The sequence below is a fragment of the Osmerus eperlanus genome, chromosome 1 (genome assembly GCF_963692335.1).
Source record: "Osmerus eperlanus chromosome 1, fOsmEpe2.1, whole genome shotgun sequence".
Taxonomy (NCBI): Eukaryota; Metazoa; Chordata; class Actinopteri; order Osmeriformes; family Osmeridae; genus Osmerus; species Osmerus eperlanus.
The window spans coordinates 17,421,813-17,445,594 of record NC_085018.1 but is presented as its reverse complement, the minus strand read 5'-3'; the positions used below and the strand labels follow the sequence as shown (position 1 = coordinate 17,445,594).

The 23,782-nt window shown below is 47.6% G+C and overlaps 2 protein-coding genes across 3 annotated transcripts in view; both read right to left on the bottom strand.

Moving 5' to 3' along the window:
* Positions 1 to 3,699: 3,699 nt before the first annotated feature.
* si:dkey-117n7.5 (uncharacterized protein LOC559444 homolog) lies at positions 3,700 to 6,473 on the bottom strand. 2 transcript variants are annotated; one of them, XM_062465133.1, is made up of 5 exons: positions 6,223 to 6,473; positions 5,685 to 5,810; positions 5,076 to 5,294; positions 4,415 to 4,597; positions 3,700 to 4,264 (listed from the first exon to the last, which is right to left on the bottom strand). In XM_062465133.1, exons 1-5 carry the CDS (start codon positions 6,332 to 6,334, stop codon positions 4,239 to 4,241), a joined length of 666 nt encoding a protein of 221 aa, XP_062321117.1. In that variant the 5' UTR covers positions 6,335 to 6,473; the 3' UTR covers positions 3,700 to 4,238. The 2 variants fall into 2 exon arrangements, with proteins under 2 accessions (XP_062321117.1, XP_062321126.1); XM_062465142.1 differs by having other exon boundaries at positions 6,229 to 6,473.
* Positions 6,474 to 6,610: 137 nt separating this feature from the next.
* col7a1 (collagen, type VII, alpha 1) overlaps positions 6,611 to 23,782 on the bottom strand; it is a 41,047-nt gene continuing 23,875 nt past the window's right edge. The window contains exons 55-114 of the mRNA XM_062465170.1: positions 23,620 to 23,664; positions 23,505 to 23,540; positions 23,365 to 23,406; positions 23,101 to 23,181; positions 22,904 to 22,939; positions 22,672 to 22,707; positions 22,129 to 22,209; positions 22,015 to 22,050; positions 21,763 to 21,834; positions 21,628 to 21,672; positions 21,087 to 21,122; positions 20,468 to 20,503; positions 19,724 to 19,828; positions 19,547 to 19,612; positions 19,385 to 19,420; positions 19,255 to 19,290; positions 19,050 to 19,097; positions 18,896 to 18,931; positions 18,644 to 18,769; positions 18,243 to 18,452; positions 18,097 to 18,132; positions 17,941 to 17,985; positions 17,742 to 17,858; positions 17,554 to 17,625; positions 17,402 to 17,446; positions 16,370 to 16,405; positions 15,479 to 15,514; positions 15,351 to 15,395; positions 15,136 to 15,168; positions 14,946 to 15,008; positions 14,691 to 14,726; positions 14,470 to 14,550; positions 14,285 to 14,353; positions 13,948 to 13,983; positions 13,790 to 13,849; positions 13,625 to 13,669; positions 13,481 to 13,516; positions 13,329 to 13,364; positions 13,176 to 13,235; positions 12,900 to 13,025; positions 12,576 to 12,647; positions 12,458 to 12,493; positions 12,247 to 12,306; positions 12,036 to 12,080; positions 11,377 to 11,412; positions 11,204 to 11,239; positions 10,844 to 10,900; positions 10,689 to 10,760; positions 10,515 to 10,586; positions 10,323 to 10,358; positions 10,150 to 10,230; positions 9,133 to 9,186; positions 8,474 to 8,527; positions 8,263 to 8,325; positions 8,107 to 8,169; positions 7,825 to 7,941; positions 7,623 to 7,700; positions 7,326 to 7,379; positions 6,919 to 6,967; positions 6,611 to 6,741 (exon numbers count right to left, since the gene is read on the bottom strand). Coding sequence (XP_062321154.1) covers positions 6,725 to 6,741; positions 6,919 to 6,967; positions 7,326 to 7,379; positions 7,623 to 7,700; positions 7,825 to 7,941; positions 8,107 to 8,169; positions 8,263 to 8,325; positions 8,474 to 8,527; positions 9,133 to 9,186; positions 10,150 to 10,230; positions 10,323 to 10,358; positions 10,515 to 10,586; positions 10,689 to 10,760; positions 10,844 to 10,900; positions 11,204 to 11,239; positions 11,377 to 11,412; positions 12,036 to 12,080; positions 12,247 to 12,306; positions 12,458 to 12,493; positions 12,576 to 12,647; positions 12,900 to 13,025; positions 13,176 to 13,235; positions 13,329 to 13,364; positions 13,481 to 13,516; positions 13,625 to 13,669; positions 13,790 to 13,849; positions 13,948 to 13,983; positions 14,285 to 14,353; positions 14,470 to 14,550; positions 14,691 to 14,726; positions 14,946 to 15,008; positions 15,136 to 15,168; positions 15,351 to 15,395; positions 15,479 to 15,514; positions 16,370 to 16,405; positions 17,402 to 17,446; positions 17,554 to 17,625; positions 17,742 to 17,858; positions 17,941 to 17,985; positions 18,097 to 18,132; positions 18,243 to 18,452; positions 18,644 to 18,769; positions 18,896 to 18,931; positions 19,050 to 19,097; positions 19,255 to 19,290; positions 19,385 to 19,420; positions 19,547 to 19,612; positions 19,724 to 19,828; positions 20,468 to 20,503; positions 21,087 to 21,122; positions 21,628 to 21,672; positions 21,763 to 21,834; positions 22,015 to 22,050; positions 22,129 to 22,209; positions 22,672 to 22,707; positions 22,904 to 22,939; positions 23,101 to 23,181; positions 23,365 to 23,406; positions 23,505 to 23,540; positions 23,620 to 23,664 — 3,510 coding nt within the window. The 3' untranslated portion in view covers positions 6,611 to 6,724. The remainder of the gene's footprint in view (positions 6,742 to 6,918; positions 6,968 to 7,325; positions 7,380 to 7,622; positions 7,701 to 7,824; positions 7,942 to 8,106; positions 8,170 to 8,262; positions 8,326 to 8,473; positions 8,528 to 9,132; positions 9,187 to 10,149; positions 10,231 to 10,322; positions 10,359 to 10,514; positions 10,587 to 10,688; positions 10,761 to 10,843; positions 10,901 to 11,203; positions 11,240 to 11,376; positions 11,413 to 12,035; positions 12,081 to 12,246; positions 12,307 to 12,457; positions 12,494 to 12,575; positions 12,648 to 12,899; positions 13,026 to 13,175; positions 13,236 to 13,328; positions 13,365 to 13,480; positions 13,517 to 13,624; positions 13,670 to 13,789; positions 13,850 to 13,947; positions 13,984 to 14,284; positions 14,354 to 14,469; positions 14,551 to 14,690; positions 14,727 to 14,945; positions 15,009 to 15,135; positions 15,169 to 15,350; positions 15,396 to 15,478; positions 15,515 to 16,369; positions 16,406 to 17,401; positions 17,447 to 17,553; positions 17,626 to 17,741; positions 17,859 to 17,940; positions 17,986 to 18,096; positions 18,133 to 18,242; positions 18,453 to 18,643; positions 18,770 to 18,895; positions 18,932 to 19,049; positions 19,098 to 19,254; positions 19,291 to 19,384; positions 19,421 to 19,546; positions 19,613 to 19,723; positions 19,829 to 20,467; positions 20,504 to 21,086; positions 21,123 to 21,627; positions 21,673 to 21,762; positions 21,835 to 22,014; positions 22,051 to 22,128; positions 22,210 to 22,671; positions 22,708 to 22,903; positions 22,940 to 23,100; positions 23,182 to 23,364; positions 23,407 to 23,504; positions 23,541 to 23,619; positions 23,665 to 23,782) is intronic.

The window sequence follows — 23,782 nt, the reverse complement described above, 5'->3', positions numbered from 1 at the left end:
GGGATGGTCAGATGCATAGCAATTCTGTCTAAATCTAAAACATGCTTGGAAATCAGATGGATGCTGCGACATTCTCGATAACACAGACTTTACTTATGTAAACATGGAGCTTTGGACTATATGCACACTTGAAATGAGCACCTGTCAGTGGTTACTTATTGCTGGCTAGCTCAGTCAGAACACAGCCTCAGGTCAGCATGACTGGGGGTTAATGGCTCCATATTTGAGCTCCTCCTGACAGCTCTAGCTTATGAAGAGATCATGAGTCATCCGTCAGAGGGTAAGTGGATGGTGGTCTAGGCCAGAGTGAGGTCATTCTAGGAAGGCCAGACACTGGCCCTGCCTAAGATGCCGAGATAATAGGGGCAGAACACCATTGGCTGGAGTGTCTGATCCAAAGAGGACCCTCTGTCCTCTCCAACTCTGTGTATTTATCTCCAAATGACGGATCCTTTCTAACACTCTCCTCTTCCTGCTCAGCTGCTCAATTATCCTCCTTTCAGCCCAGAGAGGAGGAAGATACAGAAGATGGAGTGGCGAGAGAGAGGAATAGATAGATCGAGAGCAAGAGAGAGTGACGCTGTCACAGGTCTTCTCACGTTCACGTCACCAAAGAGCTCTTAGGAGGAGCTCGGCACCCGCTATAAAAGAGCCCCAAAAGTAAATGACAGTTCACTGTCCTGAAATAATTGAAGTCAGTGTGGGAGTGTGTGTGTGTGAGTCAGAGACAGACGCAGGACGCTGTACACAAAAACAACCTAATAAAACACGAGCTGTCAATCGAAGAAATTGAAATGGAGAGGGAACTGGTGAGTGACAGGTGGTGGGGATGAGAAATGGCATATGTTAATGTTGGGTTATGAGACCCAAGCAGCCCCAGAGAGACTGCAGATAATGCTGAGCCATTCTGGCACTCAGGTGGCTCATCATCCACTGTGTCATAATGAAGAGAATATGCTAATGGACAGCTTATCCACTGGAGGACAGGAATTAAACAGAATAAACAGCTTGTGTGTGTGAGAGAGAGAGAGAGAGAGAGAGAGAGAGAGAGAGAGAGAGAGAGAGATGGGAAGGGGAAAGTGTGTGTATGTGCGCAGGACGGAGAGGTCACACCCGATCGTTTTTCAACTTTCAGTTTTTCTCACCTTCTGTCTAGATGTAACTTCTGAACTACAATTACGTAGTTTTTATACTATCTTGACCTTCCTTGCACACTTAAATTTGCATAACCAATTAATAAGCAATAAAAGACATCAACAAATTCAAATCTATCATGCATAAACATTGACGGAGAAAGAGATATCCTGCAAAGGAGGAGAAAGGCGTGTAACACCTGTTCAAATTGGCATGACTTGACAGTGAAACAGCCTGAGAGCAGACGAGGGAAGCTAAAAGCAGTGTGGAGGAACGGGTTACGATCAATAGACCAATAAATGCTTATTGCTGCATTACTTAAGAGTGCTGAAGTTGAGTGTCCTTCAGGACACAGAAAAAGTGTTTGTTCCCTTTCCTCCCTCAGCCAGACAAAGAGGATTGATTAGCAGTTGGACTGAAGCCTTGGGCATTGTATAGGAGTAGTACACTGTACAGATGAAGCCTGACTGGGGCATTGTATAGGAGGAGTATATACTGTACAGATGCAATAAAAGAACATTACTGAGCCTTTGTAGAAGCTGGCATATTCCACAGGACTCAACTAGAGTCTGAAATTATGAAACATAGAAAACTGTAAGAATGGACACATCACAGTGAGCGAAATAGAGCGAGAGAGACATAGATAAACATTATGTTACATTATTTGACTGAGTGGGTGATGGAGCAAAGAAGGGTGTTACAGGGTGACACAACAGCATATCTAGCAAATTTGCATTGCCATAGCAACAGCCCTCCTAATTTGAAAGGCAAGTAGGCGGGGAGATAGATATGGAGAGTGTGTGTGTGAGTGATGGTGTGTGTGTGTAACTTGTTGGCATGCTTGGTCCTGTTCTTGGCACACTACTACAACGCTCTCTGTTCTGCCAACCGTAGACCCTGCAGCTTTAAACAGTCAAGGTCAGTCAGGAGGAAAAATGAACAACTCCTAAACGTGTTCCTGCATACTACACACTGATGCATTCAATACTGGCCCACACAGATAGAGGGCACCGCCATCTCACACTACATACGTGACCAATCTGTATCCAATCATCCATCCCTTTCCACCTGAATGCTCCTAGACACTGACCTAAAAGCATGGTATTGGAGTAGTCCAAGTGGCAGAGTGCACAAGTGCACACTTAGGGGAGAGAAGGCTAGCGAGCTGAAAGATATGGCTTCTATTATCATGGGAAGATAATGCAGCTCTGCTTCAGTAGTGCCAAGGTGACCTTGGAAGGGTGGTAAACCGATGTCATCAGTAATGAAAAGCTAATGAGAACATATAATGCACGTTATTCATGTAAACAGCATACACATAATTACACATACACACAGGCGGATCACCTACGTAATCTGCACCATGTAATTAAAAACCGACACAGAAGCATACATGGACACACATGTATGCTTATGTGTAATTACAAACACAAAACCAGGGAGATTGAATCATAATTAAGTTACAATGCTTAAATATGGTATTTGTGATGTGGTATGATGTGTAATGTGACCCCAAGTGTGATGTGCAGGTCTGGACTGGGACTGAAAAACGGCCCGGGACTTTGAAACGCAGACCGGACCACGACTGTGTATTATTATTATATATTTAATTTTTTTGCATTATGCCGCGGCCGTTTGGGAAATCTCCCGACTCTCCCGAGGGCCAGTCCGACCCTGGTGATGTGGTCCCAGCACCGACCCCCCAGTGTCCCCCGAACAGGGAGAATCTGAGGCTATGGTTCTAGGATGGTTCTGTCTGGTGTGAGTAGCAGACAGTTCATGGGTACTTAAATCAATGACAGGTGTTGCTTATATGATGAATAGGAGGAAAGCAGATCAGAATCACATGTAGTAAACAAGACAAATCTGGCGCACACAATCGCACACTCTGACAAACACACTCAGAACCTGACTGACAGTAATAGACAGAAGAACTGAGCAGATGAGAGGCAGGCTGGGAGCAGAAAGGTGTGAGAAATGCTCAGCACGCACACACACACACACACACACACACAAACACACACACACACACACACACACACAAACTAGCACACATAGCCAATCATTCCAAATCATGTTCAGTTGTCAAGCTTTCCCCAAAGTCTTGGGATAGAAAATATACAAAACCATCAAAAACGAATACAGAACCGAGACACGCTGCATAACTCTGTTCTCCTTCCAGGTCACCATTATCTTTGTTCCGTTCTAATAAAGTTTCCCTCTCCCTGTGTGTATGTCCGTCTGTGTGATGAGGAGTGCTCGTCAGGGGAAATCAGGAAGGCCATGGAGCAAGGGAGACCATGAGAGGATGAGTCACACCAGATAAGCGTTTAATCTCTTCATTAATAAAACATGCTATGGTGTAATTAAAGCTTTTACTTACAGCACAGCTTGGAACTAGACACTTGCACAGACACCGCACACACACACACACGCACGCACACACACACATACACAAACTGATAGAAGACAGGTTCTGTCTGAGGTAGAAACAGATTTATATATAGAGAAGCCGAGGCAGCAAATGGACTAGCATCCATATTGTAAAGATATGACATTTTCCAATTCATCATAAGAACTGTTTAATACTTAAGTCATGTGATTTGTCCAATCCAAAGAAAAAAAGCTTATATAAAAACAGTATAAAAATACTTCTCAAAATAGCACCTTTTCTGTCAAGTAGACATGCAGATGTATACAAATAAAATTACTACAACAATATATAACTCTTTTCCCAAGTTAAATTATGCATATATGTACAATTCAATGTCAATATTTTGTGCTTCAAAGATTATGTCTTCAACAGTGGAACAATTCTGTACATTGGTGGACTGATTTAGATGTCATGTACAGACAGTACTCAATAACAACCATTTGGACCATTAAAATGGAAGGATCATTGGGTAAAAAGGTGTGCCCACTGACTGAAGAAATGCAATAGCAATAAATAAGCAAACATCTAAACCATCAACCTTGGGGAAAAACATGGATCCATCAACAGCTCAAATATATCTTTAGCTGATGTTTATATTCTTAAACATCAAAACTACGGTTTATTGACATTCTTGGAGCTGGAAACGAGGTGGTAAATGTGTACCTATTCATCATCCTCGTCTGCCGGACGGAGTCGCTGGAATGAAAAACGGGATAAATATGCTTGTGCGTGTGCTGGTTTGTTCACCATATTGGTATGGATGTGTGCAAGTGTGGGTGCTCTGTGTGTTGTAATGTGTTTAATGGGCAAGTCCATGGGTGTGTATGTCCAGTTGAGTGTGTTTACCTGTGTTGCCCCCGAGGCAGAGTTTCTCACACTGCTCCAGGAGGAGGAAGCGGTTGGCGTTGCCGTCACAGCCGCTGTAGATGAAGGGCCTGCAGGCCTGAGCCGGGGCGTTAAAGTAGTAACGCAGGGTGAAGCGCCCACAGGTGCCCTCCTCTAGAGGCAGTGAGCACGGGTCCACTGGAGCTGAACACACACATAGAAACACACACATATATGTACAGTACATACAGTATATAACAGCAAGGAAATACTTCTGAGATGAAAAACAGAGAAGAGTAGACATGAGCAGGACTGGGCTGAAGGGAGCAGTGGAAGGTGGTAGCAGTGCTCAAGGTTAACTTTAGATTTATGTTTGGAATATATTAGTTGGTAATAAACATGCACACACAGCAGCAACACACAAGCCTATGAAGTAAATGTACATCCATCTCTATTTCATAAAAATAATTCAAAATAATTTATCAGGCAATGAGGGATTGTAAGGTCAAACTTAGCATGTTTCATTAATCTGCCGTGCTTCTTGAATGATGTGTTCCACCTATGTAAGCATACCCATCATGCTTCAGTAGCCCCTATACAGTACCACATGCAGGGAGGTGGGATGCGGTATGAACCCCATCATAGCCTGAACCCTGGAGATGAGTTAGTGGGTGGACTTTACCTTCCCCCTTCAGGTCTCTCTTAGGTCTGTCTGCTTTCTGAGAGGCCACAGCTTTCTGAGAGGCCACAGCTTTCTGAGAGGCCACAGCTTTCTGAGAGGCCACAGCTTTCTGAGAGGCCACAGCTTTCTGAGAGGCCACAGCTTTCTGAGAGGCCACAGCTTTCTGGGGCACAACTTTCACAGCCTCACCAGTCGAGGAAGAAACTTTGACAACCTCACCTGTCGACACGCATTAAACAGACAGACAGGCACACACACACACAAACACTCACTAATAAATCTATCTACTCGGTTATATGAACAGGTAGATGCGCCAATTTTGTGACCATTTTCAGCACATCACAAAACATACACAGGACACAAACACACACTAGACACATACATACAGTACCAGTCAAAAGTTTGGACCCCTTTATGGGAAAAGGGTTTCAAACTTTTGACTGGTACTGTAGATATATATTGTACACAAGAGAAATTGTGTGCAACTGTATTTAGCAGCAGACTAGTGTGTGAGACTGGGGTGAGGTTAAAAGATTGAGCTAGGTTAAGCGTGGCCTACGAATGAAGGGCTGTGTGGTGTGGTGTTTTGTGGTGCAGGAGGAGGCATACCCCTGCTCTGATTGATGTTGGGGGTGAAGAGGACAATCTCCTCCAGAGGGTCATCATAGTTCTCGATGGAGTAGATATGCTCGTAGTCCGGGTCGTTGGTGTTCATCACCACACGGAGTTCACGACCTGCAACACAGGTAGGCGCCACATCGGTCACACCCCCTCAACCCATTTCACCCAGACATGGAGGAATGGGGGCAGGAGACTATAACTTACCATAACATGACCCCACCATATGCTACCATTATATTAACTTACCATCCCCTTACCCTCCCATACCAGGAACCTAACTAAGAATCTAAGGCTAGAATTGTATAAGGACTTACTAGGTGGGGTAAGTCCCCTGAGTTATAAACACAATCTTTGAGAATCAAACGGGACATGATCATATTGTGTTAGAGTTGCACAGAGTATACACTTAAGACGGACAGGAAGACAGTAACAGTTAGGAGTCCTCTGTTTTCTTGACCAGAAAACCACCCTGGAGTTCAAAGGTCTCCACACACAGACAGACATGGCAGGAGAGACAGACAGACACACTCACCCTCCTCGCCCATCTGGGCCAGCGAGCGCTGTGGTGCCGGCCCCGCCCTGAAAGACTGGACACCTGGGCGGGGCTTAGGGTCTGGGGCAAGACCTGAGAGGACCATACGGGGGCAGGAGGGGAGGAGGAGGACCAAGAAGAAGAGACATATATAGGACAGAGAGGCAGCATAAGAACATGGAGGATTAGTTTACGGGGTAGAAGAGGAATAAAAGGGTGATCAGAGGAGAGAGGGGGAAGGGAGGTAAGGGGCAGTGACCAGCGGGAGAAACAATAACCAAAAGACAACAACAGAACAACCAAGCTGGTCAGTAGGAGATTACAATGATGTTAGCAGAACCGCCTCCACCAGAACATTGGCACATTCAAACACATACATAGTTACCCACAATACAAAAAAATACAGACAGAACAATGTACACATAAAATCCCCAAACTTGGTCCAACATGAAAATGATAATCATGAAAGTAAGTCCCACTGTTCCATATTTGGTTCTCACTCACCTCCACAAGCTGAAACAGAGGAAGGAAGAAGAGAGAGAGAGAAAACATCAAAGTACATTCATCAGTGTATTAGCACCCTGCAGATGCTTCTGAGGCACTGAAGACGCGTGTTGAGGCTCATCTGGAGGACAGCAGTGTAACAGTATACAGTCAGGCCTGGCACAAGAAGATGACTGAGAGACTCACCACAGTGTTGACTCATCTCTGTGCGAACGTATGCACGAATCTCATCCTCCTGTACGCACAGAGAAGAGGGTGAGAGGAATAAACAGCCGAGTGTGTGTGTGTGCACGTCTGTCAGTGTGTGTGTGTATCAGCGTTTTTCAGTGTGTGAGTGTGTGTGAGCTGGTCTGAGACCAGGTTTAGGCCCCTCTGGGCTGACGTCTGGCACAGTGTGTGAGTGTGTGTGAGCTGGTCTGAGACCAGGTTTAGGCCCCTCTGGGCTGACGTCTGGCACAGTGTGTGAGTGTGTGTGAGCTGGTCTGAGACCAGGTTTAGGCCCCTCTGGGCTGACGTCTGGCACAGTGTGTGAGTGTGTGTGAGCTGGTCTGAGACCAGGTTTAGGCCCCTCTGGGCTGACGTCTGGCACTGACCGTCAGGCCTGGCTCTCCTCTGTCTCCCTTCATTCCATCTGCACCGATCTCCCCCTGGGAAGACATACACAAACACATGCACACACACACACACACACACACACACATGTCTTACCAAACACAACCAAACCCTCATAGAGGTCATAGGTAGATTCTGAAAGATTCATGATGCTTGTGTTCTTTGTTATGTTTGATCCCAGCTAAGCAAAGCAAATGATGGAATAGGTACACACCTGACTACACTATGCATGGCAAATCCCCCTCTCCAGGTAGGGACACATGTATAGAGTCACTCACCTGCTCACCCATGGCTCCTGGGATCCCAGGGATCCCACGAGGACCCACCAGAGCTGGCCCAGATGGCCCACGCTCTCCCTGACACACACACACACACACGTACGTACACACACACACACACGTGAACTCACACAGCATATAGGAGGAATAACACCACTGAACATTGAAAATTGTAGTTTTATGATCAGCCTGCTGATTATACCTTCTGTCCCTGGAGGCCTTCAGGGCCTTTAGCTCCAGCCAGGCCCTGGGGTCCACTAAGACCAGGGACTCCGTCCACTCCCCTGGGGCCCGGGGGGCCAGGGATACCTGCGGGGCCCTGGCCACCACACAGAACAAAGGACAGCTACATATCAAGAACATTTCTCTTTTCCTGCATATCCCCAGAGAGGGTTAACAGTGGCATTCAGTGGACAGCTTCAGTGGGGTGACACACCGTAAAGTTGGTTATCTTCTCTATAATGGTATGGTTGGTAAGACTCACCCTTTCACCTTTCTCTCCATGAGCGCCCTTATTTCCTCCAACTCCATCAAAGCCACGGTCGCCCTGCATAGAAGTATGTCTGTTTCACTGTTCAGACTCCGTGCTGTTGAATATGCCCACACCTACACACAACACACTGGAGATATGGGCAGATACCTTGGGGCCGATGAGTCCCTCCTTCCCTGGAGATCCTGTAGCCCCTATGAGCCCCACGTCACCCTGAAATGCACACATGCACAAAGACACACAGACGCACACACACACACACACACAACCCTAATCAGCCCTGGTGACTAACCAACCTTGAAAATGGGATACAGTGCCATTGTCTTCAGGTTGTAATGGTGTGACTTTGACTGATTCCAACCTGCTCCCCTTTCCTCCCAGGCAGGCCTGAGCGTCCATGGATGCCAGCGTCACCCTGGACACAGAGACACAAGGAGCATTAGCACCACAGACACAAGGAGCATTAGCACCACAGACACAAGGAGCATTAGCACCACAGACACAAGGAGCATTAGCACCACAGACACAAGGAGCATTAGCACCACAGACACAAGGAGCATTAGCACCACAGACACAAGGAGCATTAGCACCACAGACACAAGGAGCATTAGCACCACAGACACAAGGAGCATTAGCACCACAGACACAAGGAGCATTAGCACCACAGACAAGCCAGACAAGTGACAGAGAAGTGACCGTGTGGGGCGACCGTAATGCCGACAGCCCCCTAGGAGAAGAGCCCACGAGAGACACTGAGAGATACCTCATGAGTCCATCAGCATCAGCTGTGAATCTTTGGTGTGTGGAGGTGACGGGCAGACAGGTCATGGTGCACGCTTCACCTCCCCACCCACATTAACTTCATTCAATCTTCTCATTATCCAAAGACAGATGTGTCGCGATTTAATATGAAAACGGTATGATAATATTCTCTATTATCTCGACAGGCATCTCCTCGTATTCATTCTGGCCTTTGTCTCCTTCTGCCTTCCAGCTTGTTTCCCAGTCTCTCTCCCTCACCTTTTCTCCTTTGGGTCCGTCCGCTCCGCACGCCCCTTTTGCTCCTCGGTCGCCCTGGAAACCAATGAGTTGTCAATGACAGAAGCAGATGAAGTGCCCTGTCAATCAAAGAGGGCTAGACGGCTTCGAACCACCAATCTACCCTGACAGAGTGGGACTAAACATAGACCCACAGTCCTTTCACCTGTCACTCATTCTGCTGCTACACACACACACGCACACACACACACACACACACACGCACACACACACACACACACACACACACACACACACACACACACACACACACACACACACACACACACACACCAGTCTTATTCACCAGGTGAATCATCATTGCCTGCCACTCTGTAAAATGGTATCTGTCAGTAGTTAACACTAGTGAATGTAGCGCACAAACTAGTGGATTGTATTTGGACCATATCTAACCTTAAACAGATCCCAGTAGTACAATCCCAACACAAGTACCTAGTGATTACTGAGAGAACAAAAACTGGAGGGAGATGAAGGAAAATGAAAGTGTTTCGGGCCCCATGCGAAGTCTGAGTGGGTAGATTCTGTACCGCCTGGATTAGTCATTCTAAACCCAGATTAGCATGCTGTGACAGAACATCATAGCCGTCGACAGCAAGGTCATCTCTCCGTATGTGTGACAGAGATCACTCCTCATCACAGCGTTAGAGTTAGCAGCTACTGCAGTGGTAAACCAAGGGAAGGTCGAGAGGGGGGAAGTGTCCCAGATGTACCCTAATAAAACCACCCTCTCGTGTCAGGCGACATGGGGAGTATGGAAGATCATTTTAGGTTTAAAGTCAGAAAGATCCTCTGCGGGGATGTCAGCCAGGTGTGATGAGAGGCCCGTGGCCGCGGGGCCCTCTGCGGGGATGGAACTGGAGCATGAAGGACGTCTCTCAAGGTTCTCCACGTCAGGAGGGGAGCGTCAACCCACGCACTAAGAGGAGCGTACACGGGCTCACTTCATGAACACACGCACACGCCACCTGCTCTACACACCTTGGATCCACGCATCCCAGTAATCCCCACGTCTCCTTTCTCGCCTCTCATTCCAGACAGACCGTCCTTCCCTGCTGAGCCCTGAACACACACACACACACGGGAGGGTTAGAGAGGCGTAATGGAAGTGCGTTCATGTTGGCTCGAGGAGACAGGAATAGAGAAAGACTGACCGACTCTCCGGGCACCCCAGGTTGGCCTGCCTCTCCCTACAGACACAAAGAGACACAGCCTTGTGAGAGCTGTGGCACGCTGAGCCTTTAACACTCTACCACAGGCAACCTAAAGACATGGCAGTCACAGCATGGAGATTCACAATACATTCACACACAACATCCTCAGTCATGTAGGAATCGGGACCCTACTTTCTGTCCTCCTGGGCCACGGGCCCCCTGGAAACCTGTGGAGCCCCTTTCTCCTGGTTCCCCTCTCAGACCCTGAGGACACACACACACACACAGTTACATTGTACCTCTTCAGAATGTTATCAACACATTGAGTAGTGAGCTGTGAAAGGAGTCGCCCTCCTCCAAACTCACCTGCTCCCCAGTGGGCCCCTCCTGACCCTTCACACCTTTCTCCCCCTGCACCCCCTTGGGCCCCCGGTCCCCCTGGAACAAGCACAACCATCTCGAGTATTAATCCCTACTGTGCAAGGATGCCTTGTAGATAGTGAGGGTTGGGTCTTACTCACGGTCTCTCCTTTGTTTCCCTTCTCTCCAGGAGGTCCCCCCACCAGAAGAGTGTCTCCCTGTAGGGGATAACAGCAGTCCAGTGAAGAGCACTGCTCTCATACACAGGTCTTCACACTGGGGCCTTCTGTATCTTTCACTCTGCAAGTTGTTTCTTCACTTCTAAAACGCATCTTCACTATTAAAACCCCCTTTAAACGGCCTCTTAGTTTGTTTTCGTCTAGACGAAAGATGTTTTTTTTTCTTTCATTGTTGTTTTCTTACTTTTCCTCTTTCATTATATCTATTTCTTGCGCTTGTTTCTATTTCACACAAGGCTGCACAAACACAGCCTTGATCACATTCGGCATTTCAATGCATACCTTTTCTCCTTTGTCCCCTTGTGGCCCCAATTCCCCCTGAAAAAATTGAGAGCAGGGCTCACTAGTCAGGCATGACAAGGAGATTCACAATTGTTCATGAACAGAATGCTCAGGGGACAGATGAAGCATGGTGACACATCCGCGTTGGGGAAAAAAGAAGGAGAAATATTCACCTTCTCTCCCCGTTCTCCTCTGCTCCCTGGAGAGCCCTGAGGAAGACACACACACACACGCACACACACACACACACGCACACACACACACACGCACACGCACACACACGCACGCACACGCACACACACACACACACACACACCCACACACACACATTGCATATAGCCCTGATCATCAATGCAAACCGCAGTCTAATAAACACACATGATGACTGATGTACATAGATGCACAACATCATAACCATTCTCAAATCAAAATGACCCATCACAGCACACTTAAATATACAGTCTCTTCCTTCAGGTAAATGGCAACGAACCATGCCTCTTCTACGGGTTACCAGGCAACTAATGGAGGAGAGCTACTTCAGTGTACTTTTACAAGATCAGGAGCTGAGAAGACAAAGTGGCCTTTACACAGAAAGACACCGTCACAATCCTTTTAACCTTTATTATGGCTATAACTCTGGCGAAGTGGAGGTGGACAGAGCGAGAGACCGACCTTTGGACAGACAGAAAGAGAGAGAAAGATTTGGAGAGCTGACTAGGTGCAGATGTCTCCCCTCAGTCAGAGAAGCAGGGAGGGCTGCAGAGCCAGATCTAGGGCGTGCTGAGTGACAGCCTCCCCAAATACAATTGAAAATAAAGCTCTTTATATTTACTGTGGATCCTCTGTCTCCGTCTAGACCAGAGCGACCTTCCTCCCCCTGAAAACAGAACAGACAAACACATGAGAATACAAAAGGAGTATAGTGAACACACAACAAAGAGTGTCTGAGACAAACAGTCCCATGCTCCCCCTCCCCCTATGGAGGAGAAGCGTGTGTTATAATAAAGCCCACGTAACGTCTGTGGCGGAGGCGGCCATCTTACCCTGGGACCTGGGTCTCCTCTCTCTCCTCTAGATCCAGGCGCTCCCACTCCAGCCTCCCCCTGACAAGCAGCAATAGAGCTCATAAGATACATGCTCACTGATAGGACAGACACACACAGGAAGGTGTCATTACTAGATACATGTACGTTGTCCAAATGATGGGAGAATGTCCTGTATATCTACTGTATGTCTCTCTGAAGACAAACTCACCTTGTCACCTTTGACTCCATCTGTACCTGGGATGCCCTAGACAGAGCAAAAAACAATATAACGATTAGGAAACACACGCGCGCACACACAAAACACACATAATGGTAATTCCACTTACTGCTTGTCCAGGGGGCCCTGGAGGACCAGGAGATCCAGACTTGCCCACCTGACCTGGGAAGCCTTGGAGTCCCTGAAATAAAAGCCATTATTGCATCACTTCACACCCACACCACACACTATCTCTCTGCTACTATTACACACACACACACACACACACACACACACACACACACACACACACACACACACACACACACACACACACACACACACACACACACACACACACACATACGCATAAACACACATTCACTGCCTCACTCCAACACACTGTACGCTAAAGCAATCAAGCCTTGTGTAGGAGGGTCAAGTCTTCTCTAACCCTCTCTCCTAATTGTCCAGGGGGTCCCGGGGCTCCAGACTCTCCTCTGACTCCAGCCACACCAGCAGTCCCAGCTAGTCCCCTCGGTCCTGGGGGCCCTGCTGGGCCTGGCAGTCCTGGGTCACCCTGGAGCACAGACACACAGGTTCACCATGGGATCACATGGTATCACCATGGTATCACCATGGTATCACACAACACAACACACAACATCAAGAAACACACAATACAAGATAGGAGGGAACTCAATTAATCAATCAATCAAGGTATGCTCACCTTCAGTCCGTTGGGTCCAGGCTGACCTGGAGGTCCAGCGAGTCCCACTCCTCTCTCTCCCTGCAACACACCAGGTCCAGTCAGATCTGGGGCCCAGGTGGGCTCACCAACACACCCAGAGCAGCATATGCAGGGTGGGCCATTGGGTCTTACCTTGTCCCCTTTGCCTCCCAGTGGTCCTCTGGGCCCCTAACAGAGACGGAGAGAGGGTGAGGCATGGCTGTTTCTGGGTTTGAAAGTATTTGTACTGGTCCAGTATGTGTAATTGCTAGACAGACTTATTATGAGGCCAGGCAGTAACTAACCTCTTCTCCAGGATCTCCATTATCTCCAGGAACTCCCTATTCCAGGAAGACAAACGTTCTAGATGTAGCTTTCGTTGACCTTTGTCACAGTAACTGTTTTCTTAAAATGGTTTGTCAGATTGGAATGCAGTATAAACTACTCACTCTATCTCCTTTGATGCCTGCTGGCCCCTTTTCTCCTCTTTCACCCTAGACGGACGAAGTTTTGTCAAGAAAATGTTCCTCACATCAATTCTTTGTCATGAAGTACAGTGCGTGTGAATCCCTGAGAGAGCAAATGATTTAGAAACTGTGTAGAGTCAGACTTACACGAAGCCCAGCCAGTCCTCTCTCTCCCACTGTTCCAGGCAATGTCACACCAGGAAGTCCCTGCCACCAATCACAAGTCAGCTAGGACAGCTTCCATACCCTCAAAACTAAAATGATGCTCCGCAGTATTTTTTACAGTAACCCTGGAAATAACTCACAGTCTGTCCTTTGGGTCCAGGTGGTCCGCCCACAGACTGGAATAAAGACAAAAAAACAACAACGTCATTACAGTACAATTACTGTACAGTTCAATACCAACTATCCAGGGTCTACAATACATCTCGTGTGTCTTTGAAGTGATGTGATTACATATCCTGTAGGTTGAAGGGGTTGAGAGGATGAGTCATTCCCTTAAGGAAGTTGTCATTTGCAGCTGTGATTCATGAATAGGACTTTTCAAACACAGCCACTCACAAACACACACATACAAACACACGCATAAACACACACATAAACACACACACCACACTGTCCCCAAAACACACACCCACTCACCTTCCCTGGGGGGCCACTGTCCCCCTGCTCTCCTTTCAGACCAGGGGAGCCCATTGATCCAGCGATGCCCTGAGGATAAGGAGGGGAGGTATAAGAGGATAACCTTGAACACAAATATGCTACACAGTACTGTGCACACACACACACACAGCCACTCACTCACACACTCTGAAACACACACACACCAGTTTTCCTGGTAGTCCTGGTGTCCCCTCTTTTCCTGGCACACCATCTCTTCCTGGGACCCCCGGCTTTCCCCCTTCGCCCTACAGTATACAGAGACAGATGCAGCCACAATTGCTGTGTGTCGGTGGCTGAGGTGTGGAGAGCTGTGCTGTGGGGGGGAGTGTGATGGTGTAGTTGTTGGCTCTGTGAAATGAGCTTCCCTGGGCTGTGCTGTACTTACCACCTGTCCTGATAGTCCAGGGGGGCCATGTGGACCCTGGACAGAAGCAGAGCAGCATTAAAACACAATGAAGCAATAACTCAGGGATAAACCATGGGGCACAGCCCAACCATATACAACACCATATGAAATATCCCACAGACCTCACGGGGCCTGTAGACAGCAGAGTTAATAGTGTGAGGTTGGATGTGTGTCGGGTGAGGGCAAAAGGTTAGTCCCTGATAGACAGTGCTGCAGACATGGGACATGACATACCACAGCTCCTGGGGGGCCTGGAGGACCAGGAAGGCCGGAGTTTCCCTGTTGACCAGGCAGACCCTGGAGAGGAGAAGAGGCTTGATAATCATGGAGATTCATATATTATGGATTTATGTCTGTGTTTGTGTGTGTGTGCTTGTGTGTGTGGGTGTGTGTGTGTGAGTACTGGGGCTCGTCACAGTGTCACCTGAATACCAACTCCGGGCTCTCCTTGATTACCCTGGGGAACACAACACAAACAGAAACCTCCATGTTGACCTCAGACCCTTCATGTATCTGTCATTTGGAGCTCTGTAAGACCATGTTGTTGCTGTACAACTAGAGGACCAGCAGTATTCTCACCCAGCTGCCATACTAATGTGGTATGTGGGTTGTGAAGAAACAGACAGACCAGCTACTCACCTTCACACCTGGTGGCCCGGGAGGCCCGTTAGTGCCAATCGGACCCTGCAAACATAAACTGCATCACAACTACCCAGAGCTATGTGTGCGTGTCAATGTGTTTCCGTGTGTGTGTGTGTCTTACTTACAGTTGGCCCTCTAATTCCAGTTTCTCCTGGGTTTCCCTGCAAAAAGGAGATAAGAACATGTTCACATATTAAAACACTCAAACACACAGGCTCATACACAGTGAACACACACCCATGCGTCATACAACAGGACACACGTAGAAATCCATGTATTCTGTAAATAGACATGTACACGACACAACATAAGGCCGTACATACCTGTCTACACAGTACATAACAAATACATGCTGTACACATACTGCACGCGAACAAACACACAGAAGCACATCCAAAATGTATAAACATCCAAAAACACAACACATAATACAAAGACATTGTAGATGTACACATTATATCACTGAGAGGCCAACATAAAGCAAGAACAGCCACATGCTCAAACAGCCGACTGAAGCAAATGAATAAAGAGCTTTTGGAATTCAATTTCGTCATCAATTTAGTATTGGCTGCACTATTGTGTCTGATTGATTTATTTGCTACATTGCTGAATGGTATGTGAATTCTCTTGTTCAATCTCTCCAACCAAACAGGTATTTGCACATGAAACATTCTGCTCCTTGGGGGATGGGGGGGCTGGGTGAATATTTCATGAGAGACCTATCACCAGGCATACGCTCATCTCAGATCCACTCACTAAGAGACAAAAAACCTCAACCAAATACTGAAGCATATAAAGTAGCGACATGAATACAAACAGTTTGTTGCTATGCTCCTGGGCAGGGTGCTGCCACTGCATAGCCCACAGACATCAACCACACACAACTTGACACACGGACACACATAGAGCACCCTTGGGCAGCTTTAACTGTCCCTTTCCCGGTCCCCTCCAATCTAGTTTCCTAGTGATCAGAAGCATGGCAGCCAGCCAGCCAGCGTGAAGCCCAGAGAACCTACCGGTCTGCCCAGCACTCCAGGGAACCCAGGCAGGCCCTAGAGAGAAAGACGGAAGGTAAGGAAGAGGGGGACAGAGAAGAGTTGGAAAGTTGGGTGATTGACAGGAGAGGGGAGAAGAAAAAGGAGAGGTGGAGAGGGGGATGGAGCAGAGATGAGAGAGGACAGTGAGGAGTTAGAGGCAGAGCTGCAAAAGGTTACAGTCTAGGGATCTACGTAGCTGGCCTCAGCCCAGAGGGGAAAGAGAGAGCTCCATCGGCCTAGCGCTCGCAGCCAATCCCCAGGCTTTCTTACGTGGCTCCTGCCCTGGAGAGGGCTGCCATGCTGCGTTACTATTACTCACTGGGCGGCCTTGAGGACCAGCTGGCCCTGGTAGACCCTGCTCCAAGCATTGGAAGGAAATGAAACGTGTGAGAAACATTCTCCACCTCTTATCGCTCCCCCTCCATACCTCCATATACACGTCCTCTTTGTCACTTCATTTGTGTCTGCAGTCTCCTTGCAAATGTCAAGACTGAGTGCTCACAATATTGTCGAGTCTGTCATTCATCTACTGTGTGTTTGGCTGACTGATAACACGACAACTGATCTGCGTAATGTTTCTGCAGTCCTGCGATAGAGGGGGAGGGAAGGAGAGCTGTCCAGGTTCTATGACCGGTGCTGTTCTGCTGAATCCCAGAGCACAGGTGAGTAGTATTTGCATGTAGACATATCTACAAAGCATCAGTCAATCATTAATCGACAGCATCAGTCAATGCATTACTAGACCTGCAGGCTTACATTCCTTCAAAGTCGTATCACTGCTGCCAAAAATAATTTCACAGGTCAACTATAAGAATACAGGACAATGTCAAACTGAAATACTTTGCAATATGTCAAATGTGTTGGTATTTCAGATGACAGCCTTTCACATGGCACTATAATACATCTATAAACGGTGTATCAATAATGATATGATATAAGTAAGTGTAATTATCTCCAATACAAGAATGAGCCCGCATGTTTTGGCCTATTCCTCCACACCCATCTTCTTACCGGCTTCCCATCGGGACCAAGCTTGCCAGGTTCTCCTGCTGGGCCCTGGAAACATCCAGACACATCAGTGTTCACTGTACAGAACATCCCTCTTCCTCCACACTGCATGTGTTCAGGTCAACATGTTAGAATGCTTGAGGACTGAACCACACCTGGAAGCCATCACGCCCCTTTTCTCCAACCTCTCCTCTGTCTCCTTTTTCCCCTCGAGACCCTGCAAAACCCTGGACACACACACACACACACACACACACACATAGCCAGTTTACGTATCCTGATTATCCAGATTTTTGCAATACTGTAAGTACAGTACAGTATGGATATAGTAGAAGGTTCTCACCTTGTCTCCTTTGGGTCCTTGTGGTCCTAAGGAGCCAGGCTCTCCCCTCTGCCCTGCCACCCCTGGAAGACCCCTGAGGCCAGGCACACCAGAAAGAGGTCCTTCTGCAGATTCACCCTAAACACACACAAGTGCACATTTATCTCCATGTCATACGACACTCAACACAGCTTAGGAGTTATAGTACAAAGGGTACTACCTTTGGACCAGAGGGACCAACCACTCCATTCAGACCATCTTTCCCCTGTAAAATACTCATGTTGAAATACTATACATCCAGAGGACAAGCCATTTTGCTTTTCCTATTGTGAGTGGGATTATAACTATTATGGTAATTGCAGAGATCAATACTCACAGAATCTCCTTTGTCCCCCTTCTCTGCTCTCTCACCCTGAAGAACATACAGAGTTATTAATAATACCCCTGCACAAATCTTCCTCCTCCATCCCATAATGACTTGTGTTTTCTTCTTCCTCCGCACGGTCCATTACTTCCTCCCACCTTATCTCCTGGTCGTCCAGCCTCCCCCAGTTCCCCGGCTCTCCCAGGGACTCCAGGTATTCCAGGCTTGCCCGGCTCTCCCGCCTGCCCTGGGGGTCCCGCAGGTCCCCTCTCTCCGATGGCTCGTCCCGTAGGCCCCTGGGACCCGGTGGGCCCTCGTTCACCCTGCTCTCCCTTCACACCCCGTTCCCCCTGTAGCCCTCGTGCACCCTGGAACAGAAAGAGAAGAGAGTTGCTGATACTCGATGCCATGACAGAGTCATACGTAAGGGTCATATGTACATATATGTCCATACAGTAATGTACAGTGAGTACATGTAAATGCACAAACTGAGTGTATAGAAATGAACATGCAAATGGCAGATAGCGTGTGGTTAATGTCTCTTTGAGAGCCCACTCACGTCTGCCCCCAGGGGTCCTGTCAGGCCTGGACTGCCCTTGTCTCCTTTATGGCCCTTCTCAGGCTTGACCTCCACAGGCTTGAGCAGATCCTCCTTCCTGTCCACCAACACCTTCAGATCTCGCACCTGCTCAGACAGAGATCAGGTCAGGGGGAGTGACCTTCCAGATGCTGCATATGCTAGCTTATATTAGGGTTTTCAGCACGGGCCGGTCATTGGTTGTAAAGCTGGAAGAGAGAAGGTTCAACTGACCTGGATACCAAAAACGGAGAAGGCCTTCTGCACATCCTGCCAAGACAAAAACACAGAGGGGAATCACTTTCCCCTCACATTCTAGCTCTTTAATAGAATGGGCTTTCCTCCGAGCGCATGGCTCCTCACTGCGAGGTGGAGCGGGGGGGCTCACCACTGCTGTTCCTGGTTTTCCTGGTGCTCCGTCCTCCCCTGGGTCTCCCTGAAGGCCACATCAGAGCGTCAGCACCACATCAGAGCGTCAGCACCACATCAGAGCGTCAGCACCACATCAGAGCGTCAGCACCACTGTATCAACCCAGAAAGTCCCATTTATTCCCCTCACCCTTACTGAAAACCAATCAGTTTCATCAACATACCGTTTCTCCCTTCATACCCGTCGCTCCTTTGTCCCCCTGAAAGACAGGCGTAGGTGAGGGAAAGGGACAAGATAAGCGGAGCGCTGATGTAGGCTCTGATTACGTAATACAGACTGAACGATAGACTTACTCTGGTTCCGGCCACTCCTGGTATCCCTGGAACACCCTAACACCGACAGAGAGGCATTAGAAACTAAAGGATAAGGTTTAGCACATGTACTGGGACCGTAATATGTCATATTGTGTGACTTGTGTGTATTTGTTTTGAGGGTTGATATGTGAAGTCACTCACCGGTGTTCCTGCAGGCCCTTGAGGACCAGGGATGGGAGCGACATCAGCCCCCTTCACATATACCACCTGAGAGAGAGAGTTTTCACCTTTGTCACACTTCACAATCACATTTCACACTTCAACAACCCCCGACACCACCACACACAGATCCACACACATACTCCAGCATGTCCGTACCTGTCCTGGAGGTCCGATGGTGCCGGGGGCCCCTGGAGCCCCACTTGCTCCTGCTGGCCCCACAGGTCCAGCTATACCCCGTTCTCCCTTCAGTGCATCCCGGCCCTAGAGGAAACACACACACACACAGGACAATTCACTTTTCACACCAAGACTGACACACACACCTGCCTGCTCTGTATTGAAGTTTACTAAAAAGGCCCTCACTAAAAAGGGCGAGCAAATCAAAGCAGGTCGGTCCAGGCCTACCTCTCACCTGAGGTCCTGGAGATAATGAATCTGAATTGATACAGGAAGGCACATGGCTGACATTTGGAGGACCCCTTTGGAGCCCCTTCAGAAGTGTCTCCAACCCTCAAATGCTAAGCATGGTCATTAGAGGGCTGCAGGATCTCATGGCTTGGCCTGAGGCAACTATTGATTTCCCGGTGAGCAGAGAGTGTGATGTGATATCAGTGTCAGTGTAAACCCCAGTTCATAAACACACACTCAGGTGGAAGGTAATGAGAAGGAAATCACTGCAGAGGGCTAATGAGTCCTACTAAGCATCCAAGAAGAGAAGGATCGATAGACGGAGGGAAGGAGGAAGACAGACAGCAGGGGATATGGAGACAAAGTTCATGATGTTCAGAGAGAGAGAGAGAGAGAGAGAGAGAGAGAGAGAGAGAGAGAGAGAGAGAGAGAGAGAGAGAGAGAGAGAGAGAGAGAGAGAGAGAGAGCAGAGTATGAGGTGAGGTCACTGACATCTCTTCCAGCTGCCCCTGCTTCTCCTTTGTCCCCCTGTTGGAAACAGAAATCGTCAGGAGTCAGAATATCAACTGAACAGGTCTATCATTAACCCCTGATCAATCAACAATAATGAAAGATTACAATTAATGATTACTTTATTACTTTTATACTGTTTTGAATGTTCTGAATATAATAAACAGTGCTATATTATGATCATGAGGAATATGCCTTTCTATAAATTATGTTGCTTGTATCACGTAAACTGTCATTATGCTGTTAGCTAAAGCCTGCTTATCCCAGCATAGCCATAAGTTAGTTCTTTGTAAAATGCGACGAGGAAATGTCTGTGACACTAGAGTGTAGGTCAAAGGTCAAAATGTTACCAAAGTGTATAGTGCCAGGGAACTTTGAACGAGGAAAATAGGAGGAACGTCAAGGCCATTTCTAGGAGCCCTATCTAAAGACTAAACAAGCTATCTAGCACCATGAATGCATTGTGTCTTCTTTCTGTGCTTGCGAAACTATGTTGATTGTCACCCTCCCCCCCCCCCCCCCCCTTACATATATGTAATAAATACTGATGATTTTGTCTTGAACTTGTTCTAACAACTTGAATGGTGTAACCATAAACTACCTTTCTCCCATCTTCCCCAGGAATGCCATCTTCACCCTGTAACACACACACACGTACACACACACACACAAAAGTCAATTCAGGTAAGATCAACCATTGAGACGTTACAATACTTTTGGATTATCAATGAGCTCCAACTGGCTGTAGCACCAACATTATTGCTAAGATAATTTATTACTGGTGCTTTAAGACTACAGACTATAATTTTGCTACCCGCGGAGGGGAAAGAAAAAGCTTACATGTAATCACAGCACTCCAACCAGAGGAAGTGACAAACAAGCCTAATGGTAATGACATACATAGAGAGAACCCGAGAAATAATCACCAGTAATGAGACTCAAACAATAAACCCACACTGAGCAAATAGCCTCCAATCACAGTGTCGTAGTCAGATACTTGCAGTACTACTAAGTGGTCTGAGTGGTGGTCTGCAGTGGTCTGAGCTGAGTGTTTGTGTGTTTGCAGAATGTCGCAGAGCGTTAAGTACAGATGAGTGGAGAGCAGTACTGATTAGTATTGGCCTTATTAGATTTTTAGTCACCATTTTCCCTTGAGCACCAGGCTTGCCGTCTTCTCCTGATTTGCCCTGAAGCAAAAAAAGTGTTCAAACTGTAAAGTGTGTTTCTGTATGTGTGTGCGTGCCATGAGTGTGTGTGTGAATTTTTGAGTAACTCACAGGTGTTCCTGGGTTCCCCAGAGGGCCGGTGGCGCCCGGGGGACCCTGGTCTCCTCTCAGTCCAGGGAGCCCCTGTAGACAGACACACAGACTAAGAACTCTTGCAGCAGTCAGACTGGAACTCAACTAAAACATCCATAGTTCCCTTGAAACACAATTATAAAAATTGTCTGGACACAGCTCCAGAAAGTTCAAGACAATGGACCATCTGTACAGTAGGAAGTGTACAGGTCATATTAGGTGTTTACTCACATCTCTTCCTGACTCCCCTTGTTTTCCAGCGTCTCCCTACAGAGGAAACGGTTGAATGAAAACCATGTTTGTGTTTGTGTCACAGTGGAGTGTGGTACTGAGATTGGCACTGACCCGCAGGCCTGCAGTCCCAGGTGGTCCTGGTTTACCGTCCAGCCCAGCTCGGCCATCCAGCCCAGACGCTCCCCTCTCTCCCTGAAGACACAGGCACATGTGTATGAAGCAGCAGAACAGAAGCTAGCAGCCTACATAAAAGGTTACTCCACTTCATACAGGCCCAACAACAGCACACAGCACATTTATTCATTTAGCAGACGCTTTTATCCAAAGCGACTTTGGATAAATTGAGTACACAGCACGTGTACTCAATTAAACTGTATATTGGGGTCACGTGTATTATAGGAATTTTCATTTGGCTTTAAACAGATAGTTTGCCACAAATTCACAGAAAGCCAGGTGTATTGTGTTGCTTTTAGCAGGCCCCACTGCGCTTCATCACACTGGGAATCTGCAGACTGGAAAACAGGATCCAGTGGAATGAAGGACAGTGGAACCAACCAGTCACCATCTAGTGTATAAATCATTTGCCATCATTCAGGAAATTAGACAATACAAGTAAAGCTATAGATTATGATGTAACCACGTTGTAAATCCAACCTTCTCTCCTGGACTGCCTCTTTCTCCTGCATCACCCTGTGGGATGGAGACCAACAGAAATCACTCATACTGTGTGAAAGATGAAGGATTTAATGACATGTGTATTTATCTATGTATTTGTATATATGTAAACAAAGTAAGATTAAGAGATAGGAGAGAGGGAGAGAGAGGGAGAGAGAGAAAAGAGAGCAACAGACAGCAAGACAGACAATCAGACAGACTGTTGACTCACTCTGGCCCCTGGCAGTCCCCGCTGTCCCTCCAGTCCCTGTTTGTGACACAGAGGGAGAGACAGGGGGTCATTCAATAATCACACACAACAGCATACTCTGACACATCATGACGGGTCACCGTGTAACAGAATCAGTGACCCGGACCTGGATCAGAGATGTGCGGATAGAGCAAGGCAGTGGAAGCACGATGACTTACCCGTATCCCTGCAACCCCTGGGACCCCGGCCTCACCCTTTAAACCTTTGCCCCCATGCTCTCCTGGGTCTCCACTATCACCCTTGGAAGAGGAAGTGACATCAGAGAGGTCAGGGAAACAGAGAACAAGAAAAGGAGGTATTGAGTGTTCCTGAATTAGCTCCAATATGGAGCGGCTGTTGTGTACACACTGTACAGCATAGCACACGTAATATATCGATTGGTACATTTATTTGTGGAGGGCAAGAACATTTCCAGTACATACCTTTTCTCCTCTCTCTCCTTTCAGCTGAAGCTGCGTGTCTGCCTGTAAATAGGTGGGATGACAGTAACAGAGTGAGAGGAGAAAGAGAGAAAGAAGTGAGAGATGAAACGCTGTCAAAGAGTAGAGTAGTTTGGATTTACCACTTTCCCCGGAGGTCCTGCGGGGCCTTGAGCTCCCTGAGAAGACAAGCACAGAGATGAGCGGAGGAGAACGCCACGGGTCAGACAAGGATAATAGTGCAGAGAGACGACTAACCAGCTCTCCTTTGTCTCCTCTCAATCCGGCAGGCCCAGGGCTCCCCTGAGAAAGACACACATGTCCATCACTGGTGCTGCATAGTAGCTAGCCTTTCAATTACACACGTGACAGGTGATCTGGGTGTTTTCATAGGAGGGCAATAGCATCGTGAGTTATCTGA

Bases quoted from the DNA above. Each gene is read 5' to 3' on its own strand.
- si:dkey-117n7.5 (XM_062465133.1), bottom strand. From the start codon at position 6,334: ATGGTCCTCTCAGGTCTTGCCCCAGACCCTAAGCCCCGCCCAGGTGTC. The intron at 5,295-5,684 runs GTATGCCTCCTC...GCGTGTCGACAG, and splicing joins CAACATCAATCAGAGCAGGG to GTGAGGTTGTCAAAGTTTCT. The intron at 4,598-5,075 runs GTAAAGTCCACC...GTGTGTGTTCAG, and splicing joins GAGAGACCTGAAGGGGGAAG to CTCCAGTGGACCCGTGCTCA.